General features: G+C 44.5%; 1 protein-coding gene across 1 annotated transcript; it reads left to right on the top strand.

Moving 5' to 3' along the window:
* The first annotated feature begins 213 nt into the window (after window positions 1–213).
* HMGN2 (high mobility group nucleosomal binding domain 2) lies at window positions 214–7,568 on the top strand. The gene is made up of 6 exons (XM_058304062.1): window positions 214–705; window positions 1,696–1,740; window positions 1,970–1,999; window positions 2,342–2,392; window positions 2,951–3,046; window positions 3,587–7,568. Exons 1-6 carry the CDS (start codon window positions 691–693, stop codon window positions 3,620–3,622), a joined length of 273 nt encoding a protein of 90 aa, XP_058160045.1. The 5' UTR covers window positions 214–690; the 3' UTR covers window positions 3,623–7,568.
* The last annotated feature ends 8,161 nt before the right edge of the window (window positions 7,569–15,729 follow it).

Genomic DNA, 15,729 nt, shown 5'->3' with positions numbered 1-15,729 from the left:
AAGCTGCTTCGGAGTAGCCGCTCGGAAGGATGCACGTCTGGCTGCGCCAAGCTGGCTCCACCGCTCTCTCTTCGCTTCAGCGTCAGCCTTGGCGCTGGAAACTGCAGCTGGTCCCTCCAAGCCGCGCGCTCCCTCCGCCTCCAGTGGAGAAGGGCGGGCCGGCCAGTCCTCGCAAAGCCTTCTGCTGGGGCCCCCAGCGGGAGCAGGAAGGAAAGCGGCGGAGATGCGCGCGGAGTGTTGCACGACTTGGAGGAGTGGGGAGCTCGGTTGCATAAGGTGGAAGGAACTTGGTAGTTTGCAAAACCCAGCTCTTGGCGGGAGCTGAAACCCAGAACCCGCCGGCTCCGCACCCCCCGCATTTCTAGCCTCCGACGCGCGCCTCCCGCCCCCCGCGCCCCCACCCCCTCGGCGCGCCGCCGTCTCGCGCACCCTCCCCCATACCCCCCTCCTCACTCCCTCCAGAGGAGGTGAGTTTAAACCCCGCCCACGTGACCCCAGCTGGGCCAATGAACGGCGGCGGGAGGTGAAATCCGGTTCTAACCGGTCCGGGGCTCCCAGCGCTATAAAAACTTTATAAACCCCCCGGAGCCCGAGCAGTGTGAGGAAGAGGCGAGGACGACCCCCGGACCGACCAAAGCCCGTGCGCCGCTGCATCCCCGCGTCCAGCGCCCACGTCCCGCCGCCGCCACCATGCCCAAGAGAAAGGTACGTGGCGCGAGGGCCCGAGGCGCTTGGCCGCCGCTGCCCCCGCTGCCGCCTCCCCGGCCCCAGGACGTGGGGATCGGCGTCGGGCTGGAGCGGGGTCAGCCGCCCGCGCCGGGGCGCGCGGGGGTGGCGGGCGGCCGCGGGCTAACCTTGCGCGGCTCGGCTGCCCGCGGGCGCCAGAGGCCATATTGGAGGAGTGGCGGCCGCGGCGGGAGGAGCCATGTTGGCGGCTGTTTATCCCGCTCCCCTCGGGCTCCCGACGCCCTCCCCGCGCCCCCTCCCCCAGCGAGAGGCCCCTGCCCCGCCCCGCCCCGCGAGCGGGCAATTCAAACCCGAAAGGGCGGGAAGGCGGCGCTCGGGGTTGGCGGGCGGGGGAACGCGCTGCCGCCAAAAAACCGCCGCCGCCAGGAGGCGGGGCCCGCTTCCTGGGGCGGGGCTTGTGCTTGGTGGCCCCGCCTCCTCCCGCGCGCCGCGCGCCCGGGGGCCTGCGAGCGGGCTGCGCCGCCCACGAGTCCCCCGGCTGCGCGCGCCTGCCCTCTCCCGCCCTCGACGGCTGCCATGGCAACGGCGCTGGGGCTCCGCCTCCGGAGGGGGTTTGTTTGCACCATCTGCAGCTGTTGCTTCTGCCTGGCGCCGGCCGCCTTACCGGGCCACCGCAAGCAGTTTCTCCCAGCGCGTCTGTCCTGCTTATCCCGCGCTTTCTGGGGCCGCTCGGGGCCGACTCCCAGCGGGCTGCGGTCCGGGACACCCGTGCACGCCTCAGGCTCACTTTGGGCCAGATAGAGCGTGAAGCTTTAGTAGACGGGCTACTTAACGGTTTTCTAAGCATTTCTTTGATTTGCATGGGAGCTCCGGCTACTAAAGACATTCTGCGTATGTCCTGAGGAAGTTACGTGAACTTTAATCCACTTTTTCAGGGGTCTATTAATTTCGGGAATCATTAAAAATTACCTCAGAAGCTGTAATTTACTGCTTTTTTGTGTTTTATAGGCTGAAGGGGACGTTAAAGGAGATAAAGCCAAGGTAAAGGACGAAGTAAGTCTTACTGTGTTTTCTTTGGGGGTCTTTAGCCTTGGGTTGATAAAGGCCACAGGATTCCTCAGGTGGTAATTAGCAGCCATAATCCTCTGAATTTACCTAAATAAACTCTTTTCATTTTCCGTAGTCTGTATCAGCACCAAAACTTATTTTGCTAAATTTGTTTTTTTAAGATTTCCGTGGTTCGGCTGTCTTTTTTCTAACTTTTTTTTCCTTTTTGTAATAGCCACAGAGAAGATCGGCAAGGTTATCTGCTGTAAGTGTGCTCATGAATTTTCATATTTATCCCTGAAACTAGTAATCCCCTTTGTTTCCCATGAAATATGACTAGTAGTTGGTTTTGAATGCTCTCCTTTGGACTCTTGGCCATTTCATATAGGCCGATTCTGAAATTCTGGTGACCTTGGCCAAAGTGTTGATTTAGTGGGTTTCTAGCCATGGGAAATTTTAGTGGAAAGATGTCCCCAAATACTTCAAGAAGTAGGAGATATTTCTGTCAGTGGCACTGGTGTTTTGTTTTGAGTTTGATTTTGGGGGAGGGAGTGCTTTCTTTGGTTCACTGTACTAATGTTCTCTTTTTTTCCGCCACCTAAAAAAGAAACCTGCTCCTCCAAAGCCAGAACCCAAGCCTAAAAAGGCCCCTGCAAAGGTGAGTGGTACTTGAAGACCAGCTTGCCTATGGGGAGTTTACAGAAGTATGAAGCAGTTTTCCCATTGCTGACAGGGAGTCCTGTTATATAACTTCATCTTTTGGCACAAAGTTTTGAGATGTGGCAAAGTTAATAGGACTGGAGCCTTAATTAACTATGGAATTGATGTTTTACACAGAACAAAGACATTCTTTATTAACATTAACAGTCGAACATAACAGTGATTTCATTATTGAATAGCTTATTTCTGATAATCATAATACAGGAGTTCTGTCATCTATTTACAGAAAACTGCACTTTTGGGATTAAACATTCAGATCTTTAAGCTGGTTTATTCACACTCAGATATAATTACATCTAGATATAAATTTTGAAGAGCATAGCAAATTATACCTTGATCTGATTTTGGTCCATTGTTTTCATTAGTGGATGAGGGTCGGGTTTTTTAATTCTTGTTGTTTTATCTTTAATAAATAACTTTACAGGAACTTGCATAATAAACCCTGGTTACAGGAAATGGAGAGGAATGGTGCTTTTTTTTCCCCCCTTACTTTTAGAAAGGAGAGAAGGTACCCAAAGGGAAAAAAGGGAAAGCTGATGCTGGCAAGGATGGGAATAACCCTGCAGAAAATGGAGATGCCAAAACAGACCAGGTGGAGTTATTATTTTACTTTTGTTAGGTGTCCTCATTCAGTCATTTAATGATCCCACAAACTATTCTTTTACGCTTGATAGAATATCCACAACATTCTAAATAGAATCCAGTTTTCTTGGTGTATGAAACTGACAAATGTGTTTTTTGGTCCAAAGTTTGCTTGTGGTTTTCCAGTTAGCTTAACTCTCAGAATCTCCTGCTATCTTGTAAAGGACCTAACTTGTGGGGGAGACATGTTGTGGGGTAGCTAGAGCTAGAAGGATTCTGCCTCTTAAAAAAAAAAATTCTTGAAAGCAGTGAGTAACCCCAGAGCTTTTAATCCTAGTGAGCTACCTTCCTTGATGATAGAAGACCCAGAGGGAATATGACTTAGCAAGGTTAAGTAGCAAGTCATTCTCAAAGGAAGTACTGAGTCTCTAGGTCAGAAGTACCTGAAATCCAAATTTTGGGCATGGGAACAAAATAATGCTATAAAGGAAAATGAAATGAAGATAATTTCAAAATCTACATGTCACCTTTATCTGTCTTTTTCTTTTAGGCACAGAAAGCGGAAGGTGCTGGAGATGCCAAGTGAAGTGTGTGCATTTTTGATAACTGTGTACTTCTGGTGACTGTACAGTTTGAAATACTATTTTTTATCAAGTTTTATAAAAATGCAGAATTTTGTTTTACTTTTTTTTTTTTAAGCTATGTTGTTAGCACACAGAACACTTCATTGTTTTTGGGGGAAGGGGCAAATGTCACTAATAGAATATCTCTGAAGCTGGATTAATATGGGAGAAAACACCTTTCCCCTTAGTTTTTTGAGAGACTTCCTCTTTACTTCCAGAAGGGAATCCCTGACGTTGATAAACATTATTCAACTTGGCACAGATGCCTTGCAGTGTGGAAAAACTAAAATTTGTTTTTATGTCCTCATGACCTATTCTCTCTCTCTGCCTTCAGCATACACTTGACTCCCTTAACCCAGAGACCTGTTGGGGCCTGACCCAAAAAAAATTGGTTACCAGGATGTCAGGCAATCTGGACTTTCCAGTGATGCCATGGATATGGCATCTCTCAAAAAAAGTAGCAATTCCTTTTTTAGATTGTGGATAATTCTGCTGTTTTCATTTCATTTCCTGAAAGTCAGGGTCGGCTCGTGAAAAGTTGTTAAACAACATGCTAAATGTGAAATGTCAACCCTCACTCTAAACTTCCCCTGTTCAGAGCATCAAATGAAGACTTCATTGGGTTTTATAGTGGCTTTCTGATTTTGGTAGTCCATTGAAGAAGGGAGTTTGAAAGTTGTTGTATACCGTTAACGATTGTCTGCCCACGTCCTGCCTGAAATGCCATGATTGTTTATGAAAAGTATCTTTAATAAAAGCTGGATACAGTTTGGCTTGGAATGCTGCCTCTGATCTTTTCCACAGGTTGGAGAACGTTGTTTCTTCAAGTCTCTTAGGCCAGGATACATTCTGTTCCTAACCAAGGTGTGAGGTAGAGATGCCACATATGTTCAGACAATCTTTCAGTGACTTATAGTCATGCTCCAAAACACTGTGTTAGGTGGAGTTAGGATCCCAGGAATAGGTTGGCTTGTTGTTAGAGACTAGGAACAGAGAAGTATTTTCTGGATTTGTGCAGCATTCCCTTAAGTGTATATATATATATAGTATTTTTTTGTTTGTTCGGTTTTTTTTTTTTGGTAGGGCTGAGTTGCTAGCCTGATAGAAGGCAGGAAAGGCCCTCTCCACTTATGTTTACAGCCTCTAGAATTAGTTAACAGATCCACTTAGGAGAGAGTGGCCCTATGGCTATCCATTTGACCACAAGATGTGCAAAGCTGGCGACAGACTTTATAAGACAGATTTCTTTAGCAGATGTGCAAATCCTCTAAATTGGCTAAGTACTTGCACTGTAGTTGCCACTGTAGCCCCAAAACAAGGGCATTAATGAGGACTCCTCTGGTTGCTTTAGGGAATTGCTTTCCTCTAGTGAAGTAGCAAGAAGTTATTTGTTGGCATATAGAACTTATAATATATTGGTGCTTACAGTATGAATTTGATTTCACAGGCTACCTTTTGATAACAAAAAAGAATAAGATAAATCAGACTACAGAATGACTTATATTGCCTTGTCTATCAAAAAGGTAGAGTTATCAGTTGAGCTCTTTCTTGGTAAGTTCTTTTTGTGTATTAGCTGATTCTTGGTCTTTGAACAGTTGCGTAATACAAGTGTTAAAACCATTTTATAGACGAGGAAGCAGGTTCAGAGATGAAACTTGTTTCGTTCAAGGTTGTGTGTTTTTCTAATGAGTAGGAAAGTCAGGATTCAAGCTGCCAACTTAAGACAAATCAGTTCTGATTTAGACGTATCCACTGAATAAAATATCATTTGCCTCTTAGTGTCTAGCCATTTCCCTTCATTATTGCTGAAATAGTTATAGAGTCTTAACGTTTATCCAAGGAGTGACATCATCTTCCAGACTAGTAACTAGTGTATCTGTTCTAGATTAGTTAAGGGTTCAGAAAGCTTCCTTAGTATTTGAGCAAAATTTAAGAAAGCCACATTTGGGGTTATTATGTCAATATTTGTATGAATTCAGACTCATTAGTTGTTGAGCCATGGACTGTGTTAGGCGCTCTGCCACATTCTCTTATTTAATCTTTGGATCGATCCTGTGAGTTGTAGATGTTCTCCTCATTTACCAGTTGAGCATCTCAGATATGTGAAGCAACTGGCCAAGACTAAACTCACTAGTAGTAATTTTTTATTTCTGTTATCAAAAACTAGGATGAATAGGGTAATGTGAATTTTTTCCTCTTTCTGCATATATACCAATTTCACTGGTTTTGGGTTAGAAAAGTGCCTGGGCTCAAGAACCAGAGGACCCAGGCTTCAAAATGTGGTCAGAACCGTCTGTCTTTCCTTGCCAGCCCTGTCCCCTTCTAGACATTTCATCTAAATGAAATCATAATATGTGGTCTTTTGTAACTGCCATCTTTCACTTATCATAATATTGCCAAGGTTCGTGTTGTAGTATGTACTTTATACCTTTTTATTGCCAAATAACCCATTATATGGCTATATACCATATTTCGTTTATCACTTCAGTTGGTGGGCGTTTGGGTTGTTTTTGCTTTCTGGCTCTTAGGAATAATGCTGCTATGAACATTGTGTACAGGTTTTTATGTGGACATATATTTCAGTTCCCTTGGGTATATTACCTAGGAGTGGAATTGTTTTCCAAAATTATGGCACCATTTTACATTTGCATCTTCCTAATACCTAATGATGATGAGCATCTTTTCATATGCTTCAAATCTTTTGTCAATTTTCTAATTTGGTTGTTTTTATTCAGTTGTAAGATTTCTATATCTTGATACCAGTCCTTATCAGATACATGATTTACCAGTATTTTTTTTCCCATTCTGTGAATTGTCTTCACTTTTCTGATTGTGGTCTTTGCATAAACATTTTTTATTTTGATAAAAGGCCAACTATTGCTTTGGTTGCTAAAGCATTTCAAAGTTCAGGTCTTTGGTGTTTCTTTTGTTTTTGGTATCCATTTTTAGTAAGTTTTTGTTTTGTGTGAGGTAAGGGTCCAAGAACTTCCCTCCTTTCTCTGAGGTACTAGGGGCCAGGGATTGGAAACAGCACTCCCCCCCCCCCCCCCCCGTGTGTGAGGCAGGAGCTCAACCACTTGAACCACATCTGTTCCCCCCTCCTTTTAAAAAGTGCTCTAGATTTATTTTTGAGCCTTCCTGTTTCCAAGCTGCCATTCTTCTAGTTCTTTGCTCTGTGACTGCTCAAACCGCTTTGGGGTCCTCCCTTTCTGCAATTTCTCCTTGTGACATCTCATTGCTGCCCATTTGCCAATGAGACTCCCACATCTTTATCTCCCACCTGCATCTGTCCTTGAGGTCAGTACTTCCACCAAATATCTCAACAGTCCTACCCAGATGTACCACAGGCACCGCAAATTCAACACAACCAACACGAACCCATACTGCTCTTAAACCTACCTCCCCTGCTTTCCGTAGGTCTGGTAAAAAAAAAACAAAAAACACTGCTCGCTTCATCCTGCAAGCAAGAAACTTGAAAGTCACCCCAGATTTCTCTCTCCCTCTCAACTGTTGTATACGTCTAGTGGGTCCCTAACTCCCTGTGGCTTTTAAAAATTTATCATGGAAAATTTCAAATATATATAAGTCAGCTAATACCATGAACTCTCCAATGTATTTGTACACATTCTTTTTTTCCAACATAAGCACATTGTCACCAAAAGAAGTTAACATTAATTTCTTAATATTACAGAATACCCAAGTTTTCAAATTTGTCTCAAGTTTTTGTGTGTGTTTTTTAATATGTTTATTTGAATCAATCCAAGTAAAGGTCCACACATTGCACTTGAATGGTATATCTTAAATTTCTTGAATCCTGTAGGTTTCTTTGTCTCTCTTACTGTCTGGATTTTGCTAATTGCAAAATACAAAGGACAGGTTTTGTATCTAATAAATGGATTTAGAAGTGTGGTTAGATTCAGATTTTGTGGCAAGAAAACAGTATGGATAATGTGTGCTTTCCTCAGGAGACACATCATGTCCCCTTGTGATCATGTACCCACTGAAACTGAGTGCCTGGATCTAGTAATTCATGAAGGCAATGGTGATAACTCTTAATTCTACCATTCCTTCTTCATAGAATGCCTGGAATACTACAAATAGAAACTTGCATCTCTTTGGTTACCCAGAGTTAACAGTTCATATCAGAAAAAGAAGAAAAATACCCAAATCTCCTTATAACTTTCTTGCTATCAGGATATTTCAGCCTTATCTTGTATTTCCTCCTCCAAACCTGCAATCTATTCCTAAATTTAAAAAAAAAAAAAAAATCTTGATTGCTTTAGTGGTTAGTGGTATTTTAGACCAAATTCCAGGCTCTAGAATGCCCTTTGCTTCTGTGTTGGTCATTGTTTCTTCACCTTTTGGGTTGCAGAGCACTAGGACAAGCTTTCTTTTTTAAGGTAAAATACGAATACTGGTAACTTCCTATTTAAATTCAAAACTTCATAACTCTTAAATCTGTATAACCTTTCTCAGCATTCAGAATGCTAGGTTTCAGTGATACTCTGAATTAAAGCAATTGTGATATTTTTAATCTGTCTCATATTACACAATAGTCTGAATAACAATACCAACTCATCAAAAATACAATTACAGGGAGTAGCTGTGACTGGATCCGTTGAGCGCCTGCCTCCCACATGGGAGGTCCCAGGTTTGATTCCTGGTGCCTTGTAAAGAAAAAAAGAAAATGAGCAAATAGATGAGGTAGCCATCTGGGTGTGTTGGGGGGGGGTGATGATAAAGACTATATGATTACAGGGGAGCTGATGTAGCTCAAGCAGCAGAGAGCCTGCTTCACACGTTGGAGATCCCAGGTTTGCTACCCAGTGCCTCCTAAAAAGCAAAGCAACAAGCAGGCAAACGAAGGGCCAGCTCAGGGGAACCAGTGTGATTCAGTGGTTGAGTGCCAGCTTCCCACATAGAAGGTGGTCTCAGGTTCAATCCCATCCTGGTACCTCAAAAAAAATTATTTTTTTTACAAAAAACTACGTAAGTTCTTAGTATTACCCACTAGCACATAAAAACACTAAAAGCTCTGTATGTGGCTTTCCTATTGACTGACTACATTGAGGTGATCTGTTTTTAATTTCTTTTCCATTTATAAGGATTTCCTTTTTAGTTTAACTTTACTTTTTTTTTTTTTTTTCAGATTTATTTTTCTTTCTCTCCCCCCTCCCCCAGTTGTCTGCTCTCTATGTCCATTTGCTGTATGTTCTGCGTCCGCTTGCATTGTCAGGTGGCATTGGGAAACTGAGTCTTTTTTGTTGCATCATCTTGCTGCGTCAGCTCTCCTTGTGTGCGGTGTCACTCCAGGGCAGGCTGCACTTTTTGGACGTGGGGCGGCTCTCCTTACGGGGTGCACTCCTTGCACGTGGGGCTCCCCTATGTGGGGGCACCCCTGCATAACATGGCACTCCTTGGACGCTCTTATCAGTTGAGCCACGTCTACTTCCCTACCTTTAGTTTTTAATTATATAAAGTTTACATAGTTCCAAGTCTGATCTACAAAACAAGATTTATTAAGGGGGAAAAGTAGCTTCTATTTCTACATTCTCCACCTTCCCTCTCTATTTAGTGACCATTTTTATTTGATGATAGTCTTTCTATTATTTAAATATAAGCAGATAAATAATGCTATATTCCCCTTTATAGAAAGTTAACATACAGTACATTTCTCTACCTTGCCTTTTTCACATAATATATTTTGAAGATTATTCCATGTTAGTGTATAGAGAGATCTACCTCATCCTTTTTACAGCAGCATAAGATGATGGATATGTTTGTCCTCAATTCTTTTGTTTTATGTTTTTTTTAAATATGTATTCCAAGTCTTGTTTTCTCTCTTTAGTTTGTTTTAGTTGTGTTTGTTTTTTGGTATATAGGAGGGTCTGTATTTTTATGTTCGGTGGTTACTTATGTTAATGCCTTGATAAAATAACCTTAGTGTCCCCTCCAGTCTCACTGACACTTCCAACCCATTGACCCTACCTCATTTTCACTTTTTCTTTGCTAGTCACCTCTTCTATTTACTTCCCTCTTAGCTTAGATTCCATGGTCCAGCTAAAACCACTCCTTGCAAACATCTTCAGTTCCCGCTCTTTCCGTCACACTCACTGGGCTTTTGGCTTGCACTTGCACCCAAATTGTTGAACATGACAGAAGAACATAACACCACTGTGCTGACTGGACTAGCTTTTTTTTTCTTATTCAAACTTTTATGCACTTTAATAAACCCTGTCAAAACAGTATACGGCAGGCAAGAAGCTAAAAGTAAGACAAGTCCCCATCCTAGAGCTACTCAGTCATGTGAGAAGTAAACAAATGCAGTTACAATGCTAGTCATATCAATAAATTGTCTTCAAAATATTTTTCAAGCACAAGGAGAGCAACTGAAAATTGTAGCTACTACAAATTTGTAGTAGTGTATTACTCCGTACTTGTATTTACTATCTGCAAACACTGTACTAAGTATTTTGCGTGCATCCTCTCATTTAATCCGCACACAATCATACTAGTAGTATTCCCACTTTTCAGACAAGCAAACTGAGGATTTGAGAGGGTAAGTCACTCCCAATGCCACAGAGAAAATGAGTAGTAAAGCCAGTATGATACTTAAAGTCTAATCAGAACAAAACATTCTAAAATCATATTACTTCTTAATAGGAAATAAATTTATATTAAATTGTTGGATTAGAGGGGGGACACAGTAAAGCTTTTTCAGAGAAGTGAGTTTTTTTCATCTTGGCTCCCACCCCACGCATTCCCCAGGAGTTGACAGAAGCCCAAACCACAGCCCAGAACTTCAAAGCAGGGCTCGTGTTCTGGGGTGAGCCACAGCCTACCTCTTCTGTGAGCGTTCCCCGATCTACCCACCTGCCTTCTTCCTCACAGAAGACCCAAAGCAAGGATGAGATGAAGCTATGCAGAATGGCCCATCACTGCCTAAGCACCAAACCCATTCCTCACCACTCCGATTTCCAGAGGCAGAGCTGCTTAGGCCCCTACTTCTAGTCACATGGTCCTAAGAATTCTCTTTTCTCTCCCACTCTATTTGCAACCTTGTCTCCTAGAGTTCTGATACTGTATTCAGTTCCCACATGCTCTTTATTTCATCTTCTGGGCTACCTTGATGCCTCTGCCACCTCCTGCCTGGACTAGCTTTCTAGCTATAATCACAGGTTTCAAATGGGCCCTCAATACTGCGAGACCCTCCTATAACATTTCCCTGAACTACCTTTCCTCTCTCTGATAACCTATTACACACCTTCACCTTGCCTCCAATACCCCCTTCCCATCTCTGCCCTCAACAACTTCCTCTCATCCTACCACTTACACTAACCACCTGTGACGTCATGCTTACACCATATACCCCTTCTCTAAAGGCAAACCTCCCACTTGTGATCCACACGCATCCCGCTCAGCTTAAGAGCTTAACTAGTGCAAGTGTCTCTCCCACCACCTCCATCTCTTCTGGATGATTCCCATCACACACGAGGTCTTGAAAGCATCCTCCCTCAGCTCTCTTCAGTCACCACTCCACTTTATATAGCAAAGCTCCTTGAAAAAGTATTTTCCATCATTTGCTTCTCAGCCCACCCCAACGAGGAAGCTTTTGTCACCACTACTTTTCAAACAGGCTACCAATGGCATACATCTCAACCTACCTCTTTCTTTAGGATTCCACAGCCAATATTCAGACTTAAACTCTCATCTCTGTGTTGACAACTCCAATTCATCGTTCCAGCTCCAGACTTGGGCTACTTAGACTGCTCCAACCTGTCATGTCCACTTCTCCCAAAGCAACTTCCCCTCCAGCTTCCCCATCTCACTAAATGGAATCATCATTCATCAAAACTTTACTCTGCTTCTCTCATACTCTATGACCATCAGAAATAAAACTTAGTGACTCAGGTTCCAAGATCTATTTTGAACAAATATCAGTACTTTCATCCTTCCCTCATTCTCTCCTTTGTTGAGGATTCAGGGTTAGACCAGGTTAAGGCACAACTAGTCCAAGGCACCCATTATCTCTCTCCAGATCCAGACCTGGGCATCAGCATACCTGTGCACTTGTTAGAAATGTAATTCTTGCTTTGTATTTTAAAGGCAAGAATTTGTATTTCAAAAAACCCCAGGCCGGCCAAATCATGTCCAGGAATCTGATTCAAAAAGCTGTTTAGGCGATTCTTACTCCTGCTAAAGTTTGAGAAAGATTTTCTTGGGGGGAAAATAAGTTCTTGCTGTTTACTCCCTTCCTATTTAAGATGATGTATAAGAATGAAGCTTGGAGCTGCAGCAGCCACCTTGTGACTGTAAAGAAAAATGTTGCTACTGCACTGAGGACAGCAAAGCAGAAAGACAAGCCTGGGACGCCATTGAGCTGCCAAGGCAACTTTAGCGCTACAAACCTCCAGATACTGGTTATGTGAGATAATGAAATGCCTTTTTGTTTTTGTCAGGTGTCCTGTTACTTCCAGCTAAAAAGTCAGCCCTCACGATTCAGTTGATGGTTTGTTTCATCCTCACACAAACCTGAGAAAGTGTGAGTCAGTCTCCATTTTACAGGTGGAAAAAATGCATCTCAGGTGAGAGGCTTCCCAAGGTCACACGTGCTGTCTGTAGCTTAGCCAGGAACCCAACCCAGGCCTATGGGCTTCACACTAAGTGCTCAGGTAGTATTTGCTGTGTGAAAGAATGACTTGGCCTTGGAAACCTGAGCATAACGAGGCTATGGACCAGAGACATTTTTTGGACTCACACCAGAAATGCCCCTTCATTTTCCAACAAAAATGCAGGGGTTAGAGAATGTTTCAGTTCTTCAGAAGCTTTGCCATCCATAGGGCTGGAGGTACAACTGAACAGGAGGGACTTTTCTTAAATTGCCCTCTAAGAAATCTAGGTTGGATATCTGGAAGATAGTGATTTTTTTTTAGGAGGTACTGGAGATCGAACTCGGGGCCTCATACGTGGGAAGCAGGTGCTCAGCCACTCAAGCTACATCCACCCCCCCATGGGCAATAGTGACTTTTTTTTTTTTTAAGATTTATTAATTTTTCCCCTCCCCCCCATTGTCTGCTCTCTGTGTCCGTTTGTTGTGTGTTCTCTGTGTCTTCTTGTATTCTCATTAGGTGGCTCCAGGAACTGATCCTGGGACCTTTCAGAGTGGGAGAGAGGCGCTCATTCTTTTGTGCTGCCTCAGCTCCCTGGTCTGCTGCATCTCTTATTGTCTCTCCTCTGTGTCTTTTTGTTGCATCATCTTGCTGCACCAGCTTTCCATGTGGACCAGCACTCCTGCGTGGGGCAATACTCCATGTGGGCCAGCTCTCTGCTCAAGCCAGCTCGCCACACGGGCCACTTGCCTTCACCAGAAGGCCCCAGGTATCAAACCCTGGACCTCCTATATAGTAGACAGGAGCCCAATTGCTTGAGTCACATCTGCTTCCTGATAGTGACTTTCATATTTTTTAAAATTTTTTAGATTTATTTATTTCTCCCCTTCCCCTACTCCCCTTGTCAGCTCTTTCCATTCGCTTTGTGTTCTTCTGTGTCTGCTTGCATTCTCATCAGCGGCACTGGGAATCTGTGTCTCTCTTTGTTGTATCATCTTGCTGTGTCAGCTCTCCGTGTGTGCGGCGCCACTCCTGGGCAGGCCGCGCTTTTTTCGCACAGGGCAGCTCTCCTTATGGGGTGTGCTCCTTGTGCATGAGACTCCACTCTGCGGGGGACACCCCTGCATGGCATGGCACTCCTTGCATGCATCAGCACTGCCTATGGGCCAGCTCACCACACGGGTCAGGAGGCTTGGGGTTTGAACCCTGGACCTCCCATGTAGTAGGCGGATGCTCTATCTGTTGAGCCAGATCTGCTTCCCCAATTGTGACTTTTAAAAGCAGAAGGAACCCAAAGGATCACCTACTTTCTGATGATGGGAACAGAAAATGCAAGCAATTCGGTACCCCTGCTGAGCTCTCATTACTGCTCAATCTCATGTGAGTCTCCCAACAACCTAGTAACATTGTCCTGTTTTACAGGTGGGAGAATCAAGGCATCTGTAGAGTAAGTAACTTGCCCAAGGCACACAGTTGGTAAGTGATAAAGGCTAACTTGAATTCAGGCAATCTGAGCCTGAAGTCTGCACTAGAAACCCCGAAGCATCACACTTTACAGATTCCTCAGCACATGTACTGGGCTACACAACTCACTAATGGTTATGGAGACTAGAATCCACACCTCCCTCTCACGCGGTCTTATTTCCATGCCCTTGAGTATGTATGCCCCAGCCCTTCAAGACACCAGCTGCTGCCCTGTCCCCACCATTTTCACCATTGTGCCTGTAGCAGTGTCCAGCTCCCCTGCTGGTCTCACTGCCTAAGGGCAGAGTTTCTAGTCACTCTGTCTCCTGCTCCTACCAAACAGGGTATTGGCCCTGGGACCCCCTCCCCATCCCTGTGCTTAACAGAAAATACTACATCCCCTCCCAGCTCCTTCACCAAGGGTGGAGGGTTTAACTGAACAAAGACTAGTTCTTGGAATGTTTTTATTCTTACCAAGATCTCTGTGCTATGTGTATGATGTAACATTATCTCATTTAACCCTTACAACAATATTTTAGAGAAAAGAACACTGAGACCCAGAAAGGCTGAATAACTTGCTCAGTGTGACACAGTAGTGAAGCTGGGTTTTAACAAGCTTTGGGCCAACTTCTGTCTCTCTACCCTAAGAGGTCCTCAGTGTCCTGGCTATTACAGACCCCACAGCTCTGGCAGCCCCAGAATTGAGCCCAGACATACCTAAGCAAGGGCTCCATTTGCCACCAGGGTACTTGAGGCACAGGGGCCAAGACGGGTCCTAAAGCCTTTTTGTCTACTCGGGACAAAATGGTGGGGTCCAGCTTCCAGGAGGCTCCAGCAGACCAGCTCAGAGGTCAGATTTCTCCAGGGAATCTAAGCAGCTATTGAGGAGAAAGGTTGCTGCTCGGCAGCAAGTTAACAATGTCTTTTTTCCCTTATTCCTACTTACTTGCCCATATGGTCTAAGTTTTCCACAATAGCCATGTATTCTTTGGGTGGTGGAGGAGAATCAGTTTGTGTGTTTTCCTTCTGGATATAAAAGTATTACTTATAAAACAATACAAACAGCAAAAGTGAAAATCCCCTTCATTCTCCAAACCCACTCTTCCTTCCCAGAGGCAGCTAACATTTTTGTGTTATGGATCCTTCCTGGCCCTTCTCTGTACCTTTACAAACACTGAGGCAGCCCAGATGTCTTCTGAGTCCCCTTTGCCTCTTGAGATGGAGGTGAGGTCCAAGATTGGCCCAAACCTCCAAGTTCCAATCTCCAAGATTGACTCCAACCTTATGATAGAAGTCCAGAGTTGCCCCCAGATTTCTTTGAGTCACAAGGAAGGCAGGGTGGGGGCCCTATGTGCCCAGTCTCCTTGGCCTCCAGACCCTTGGTGCTGTCTTCGTCATCTCTTCTCTGATCTAGACGAGAAATTCACCTTCCTGGATTCTGCCCTAAAACTCATGCCCACTGAACATGGAGGAGTCAAGAAGACTTCACTGAGGGCTTGGGGATGCCTTAGAGTTGTTCACATTGTACCCACACAGCAGATAACTTTAAGGGGCATCATTGTGATGACTTTCAAAGTCCTTTCTGCCATCGCCTGTCTCTGAGGTGCTCCCTGACTGTTTGCCCCATGTAGCTCTGACATCTTGTCCGTCTCTCCTGGACCCTCAGTTCTCCCATCACCCTTTATTTCCCTGACCCAGGAAATGCAAAATCTCTTCCTTAACCTGAGCAATTTAGCTTCCCCCAGATTCTCTTAACAGAGTCCGCAAGGAGGTCACACAAAGGCTTTCCCCTGTCTCGGCCCACCCTCCTGGCAGGCAATTTACAGTTGTCATCTCCAGTTTTCCCTGCTGCTTGCGTGAATCGGGGATTAAAGTTCTCACAGGGCAAGGAGGGCTCTGTTTACATCTGGGATGTATATTTAACAAATAGAGTTTGGGGGGGTGGTTTTCCTTTGCAGAAGTGAAATCTTATACACAGTGTTTGGTGACTTGCTTGT

This window comes from Dasypus novemcinctus, chromosome 9, assembly GCF_030445035.2.
Source record: "Dasypus novemcinctus isolate mDasNov1 chromosome 9, mDasNov1.1.hap2, whole genome shotgun sequence".
In the NCBI taxonomy this organism is placed as follows: domain Eukaryota; kingdom Metazoa; phylum Chordata; class Mammalia; order Cingulata; family Dasypodidae; genus Dasypus; species Dasypus novemcinctus.
The sequence above is the reverse complement of the archived record's forward strand: the minus strand, read 5'-3'. Positions and strand labels throughout refer to the sequence as shown.

Bases quoted from the DNA above. Each gene is read 5' to 3' on its own strand.
- HMGN2 (XM_058304062.1), top strand. The intron at 2,000-2,341 runs GTAAGTGTGCTC...CACCTAAAAAAG, and splicing joins GATCGGCAAGGTTATCTGCT to AAACCTGCTCCTCCAAAGCC. The intron at 3,047-3,586 runs GTGGAGTTATTA...TTTTTCTTTTAG, and splicing joins GAGATGCCAAAACAGACCAG to GCACAGAAAGCGGAAGGTGC.